The 4,381-nt window shown below is 30.7% G+C and overlaps 1 protein-coding gene across 1 annotated transcript; it reads left to right on the forward strand.

Annotated features, from left to right (window-relative positions):
* Nucleotides 1-732: 732 nt before the first annotated feature.
* On the forward strand, nt 733-3,259 carry LOC107820983 (uncharacterized). The gene is made up of 2 exons (XM_016647357.2): nt 733-2,117; nt 2,847-3,259. Exons 1-2 carry the CDS (start codon nt 1,581-1,583, stop codon nt 2,967-2,969), a joined length of 660 nt encoding a protein of 219 aa, XP_016502843.1. The 5' UTR covers nt 733-1,580; the 3' UTR covers nt 2,970-3,259.
* The last annotated feature ends 1,122 nt before the right edge of the window (nt 3,260-4,381 follow it).

Here is a 4,381-nt window from a genome sequence, read left to right on the forward strand (position 1 = left end):
AATACCAAATATTAGTGATTTGCATAAAGTACAAGATTAATGACTCAAGCACAAGAGTTTAACATAAAATATTTGAACTTGTCTGTTCCCAACGAGTTTTTTGCACTGAAATTCAATTGTATTGAATATGAATATTCCAATAACAATTTAACATTTAAAAAAAGAAGCTAATTTATATATATTGAGAGTATAAATAATTTTTATACTATCATTGTATTTTACTCCCTTTATCTCACATTATGTGAAGGTATTTAACTGGACACATAGTTTAAGAAATAAACGAAGAATTTTGAAATTTATGGCCTAAAATGAGCTAAAATATTGTGTGAATATAAATAATCTCATTAGGAATAAAGTAAATATTTTAAAGTTAAATTGTTAATACTAAATATAAAAATGTGTCATTATTTTTTGTATTGACAAAAAAGGAAATAGTATCACATAAATTAGGAGGGATAGAATAACTTATAGTAACAAAAAACATATCGAAATTCCAAGTTATTATCCTATACTTATTATTGATGAGTACTATCTTTTAGATGGTCGGATAGTATTACATTGTTAATATTTAAGAATTAATAATAATAAAAAAAAATATATATATATATAGCGAGTATTTATATCAAATTAATAAAAATAATAATACATATTTGCATATAAATTAAATGCAACTTGATTGTTTAATATTTTCAGCAGGCAGCTAGGTAGCACCTTGCTAGAAGTGTAATAGCCATAGAAATATATACAAGAAAAAAAAATAGGGGACCCATTCCCAAATAGGAGAGACAATTCTTCCAATATAATATAAGATTACTAGTTGCACGCTTTCAATCCCCTATTTTCAGCTTTGTCCATCCAAATTCCATAAACTTTAAACCCCTCAAACATTATTAAACCCCAAATCACTCAACCCTCAAATATTCCTCCTATTTTCTTGAAGCTCATATATTTTTGATTGATCGATCGAGATTGAGGCGTAATTATTGTTGTTCTATTTTCTTCGAAACTGAAATCACTCAACCCCCAATTACTTCTATTTTCTTGAAGCTCCTGTATTTTTTAAGAGATCGAACTCAACTTGTTTGAGATTAAGGCGCCGTTACTGTAGTTTTATTTTCTTAAAAATTCACATCACTCAGCCCCTAATTACTTCTATTTTCTTGAATTTCCTATTTTTTTGAAGAGATCGATCGAGATTGAGGCATAATTATTATTGTTCTCTTTTCTTGAAAACTCAAATCACTAACCCCCAATTACTTCTATTTTCTTGAAGCTCCTCTATTTTTTAAGAATCGAACTCAACTTATTTGAGATTAAGATGTCGTTATTGTAGTTTCATTTTCTTGAAAATTTATATCACTCAACCTCCAATTACTCCTATTTTCTTGAAGCTCCTGTATTTTTAAGAGATCGACCTCAACATGTTTAAAACTGGAACGTAATTATTATTAATTCATTTTCTTGAAAAACAAATTCACTCAACCCCCAACTACTCCTATTTTCTTGAAAAAGCGGACCTCAACTTATTCGAGACTGAGACGTCATCCTTATTATCCTATTTTCTTGGGGAAAAAATAGATATGAACAAGAAAAATTGTGAGTTGTGTGAGAAAAACAAGGCAAGAATGTATTGTGAATCAGATCAAGCAAGTCTTTGTTGGGATTGTGATACAAAAGTTCATTGTGCTAATTTTCTTGTAGCTAAACATTCAAGAAATCTTCTTTGTAATTCATGTCAATCACTAACTCCTTGGTCAGCTTCTGGTTCAAAACTTTCACCTACACTTTCCCTCTGCAATTCTTGTCTTGAAAATACCTCGGCGGCCGCCGCCGTTCATTTGCAGAACCAAAATGAAGAAAGGGTTGAAGAAAATTATGAAACAGAAACTGATGAAGACGAAGAATATGAAAGTGAGAGTGATTTTGATGATGAATATGGTGATGATAATGAAGATACTGAGAATCAAGTTGTTCCTTTGTCGTCTTCTCCGTCAATTTCTTCTTCTTCTTCTACCGGCAGTTATGGAGATTTAGCTGCCGGAGACGGCGGTGACACGGCGGCTGTTTCTTCTCCGTGGAAGAAGCGATTAAGGGAAAGTGATTGCCTCCATTATGAGGTAGGTGATATATTCACTTATTTCAAAATTTACAATTTAATGTGTTCATCCTTTAAGTTTTTATTATGAGTTTCGAATATAATACTTGTTGATAATTTTATTAAGTTTTAACGTACATTTATATATTGTATCAATTACATGGTTTAAGCCGTGAAAATAGTCTTTTACAGACAGTAACCTGTTGTGGCTCGGCGGAAGTTTAGTGCACCGGGTTGCTCTTTTATAATGAAGCCAAGTAGAGTCAAAATTTTAAAAAAGTAAATACATGAAAAAGGGGTTCAATACATGATATATATACATAAAAAAAATAGTTTACCTATCAAAACAGTGTAATTTTTCAGCGACATTTACACCCGTTGGAGCTATATGGCTCAGCCACTGTGTGTCAAAGATTATTGGGTTCAGTTGGACCAATAAAAAATTGAATCCATCTAGTTAAATCTTGAATTGATAACGGAATCAGAATTTGAACTTAATGGGTTCAACCTGTAAAGTTACTCGATACTCTTTTGAAATTATGAGTTGAGAAAAGATTTTGTGATTTTTTATATATATATATAACTATGTTTTCTTTCAAAAAGAATATTAGGTTCAATTAAATTGATGGCTCAAAAGCTACATCTGTCGTTGATCGGCATCTACATATATTCCATTGTGCATTCGTAATTTATATGTTGGATCCGTCTCTTTACAATTTTAGGACTAATATATACTCTACTAATTATGCAGGATGAAGAGGCTTGCTCCTCGGATTTGAACTCCAACAATTTGTTGGAAGAGAATAAGGGAACATCTTCTTCAATGGGATTCTTGAGACCAATGAAATTGCTTAGGACAAATGAATTGTCTTAAGATTTCAACAAAATATGATTTCTCATTAGCAGGGTTGGAGATAGAATTTTGAGTTTATGATTTTAGATAAATTTATTTCGTACGTATTAAGATAGAATTTTGAGTTTATGATTTTAGATAAATTTATTTCGTACGTATTAAGTCGAATTTCTTGATACAAATATAGGAGTTGAGTTAAAGTTACTGAGTGCTATCGAATCAGTAAACAGAGTTGTAGATTGTCGCTGCCCGTTAGAAGTCTGTAAACCAATTTAGTAGTTTTTTTATGGGATTTTTACCTATCTATACCATATATCAAATTTTATTACCCTCAATGTTTAAGGTTTGTGTTTATTACATTTAAGCATACCAAATTACCATTTCTATATCATAATTCAAATTAGGGATATAATTAAGGGTTCATTTATATTAGGCATAATTATAGGACTGTATCTTCCCACTTTCTCTTTCCTTTCATCTCAACTGTTCACAACACACACACAACTCACGATGCTCCTTATGCTTCCTCTCGTTGATCATCCCCAACTGCCCACCACCGTCGAAGAATATTATATTTTCAGATTCACAAGAAAATTTTAAATTCTTTGATCCAACCGCTTGAATTCCCACCGGAAATAATAATGGCAGAGAGTTCGAAATTCTTTGACCTATTTTTTTTTTGGACAGTGGTTGAAGGTTACTGGTTAACACAGTCGATTGAAATTCGAAGAAGAAGATGAGGAAGACATATTTCCAGAATTTGTAGATATTTTGTAGTCAAATTAGAAAAATTGTAGATAAATTGTAGACTTTTTTTTTGCAGAAGATTTTGTAGAAGCTTTAGTCGTTTTGGATTTGTGAAAACAGAAAATAATGCATCTACAATCAGAATACAAATAATCTACAATTTATCTACAAGATATCTACAAAATAGATACATTGAATTTTAATATCCAAATTCTCATTTCAATTGTAGCATAATTGGCATTTTCGACATAATTGTAGAAGATTTGTAGAAGTTTTAGTCTTCCCAATCTACAATTCATCTACAATTTATCTACAATTTATCTACAATATATCTACAATTCTACAATTTAACTACAATTTAACTACAATTTCTGGAAATACGTCTTCTTCTTCTTCTTCTTCTTCTTCTTCTTCTTCTTCTTCGAGCTTCAATCTAAAATTCAGTCAAAGTCAAGTCTAATCTTCACCAAAACCCCTCAAAATTGAGATATAAACTCCTAAACATATTCCGAATTATTTACAACAACACTCAATCCAAACAAATAATGATTTTTGAAAACCCAAATTTGAATTCAAAGCTTTCAAGCTTTTTAATGGCTATCAATGGTGGAAAATATATGGAAGAACAAATAAAGATGAAGAACAAAAATCTCCTTTCCGTTTGATTACTGGAGCTTCAGTAGCTT

This window comes from Nicotiana tabacum, chromosome 1, assembly GCF_000715075.1.
Source record: "Nicotiana tabacum cultivar K326 chromosome 1, ASM71507v2, whole genome shotgun sequence".
NCBI classification, from domain to species: domain Eukaryota; kingdom Viridiplantae; phylum Streptophyta; class Magnoliopsida; order Solanales; family Solanaceae; genus Nicotiana; species Nicotiana tabacum.

Bases quoted from the DNA above. Each gene is read 5' to 3' on its own strand.
- LOC107820983 (XM_016647357.2), top strand. From the start codon at position 1,581: ATGAACAAGAAAAATTGTGAGTTGTGTGAGAAAAACAAGGCAAGAATG. The intron at 2,118-2,846 runs GTAGGTGATATA...CTAATTATGCAG, and splicing joins GTGATTGCCTCCATTATGAG to GATGAAGAGGCTTGCTCCTC.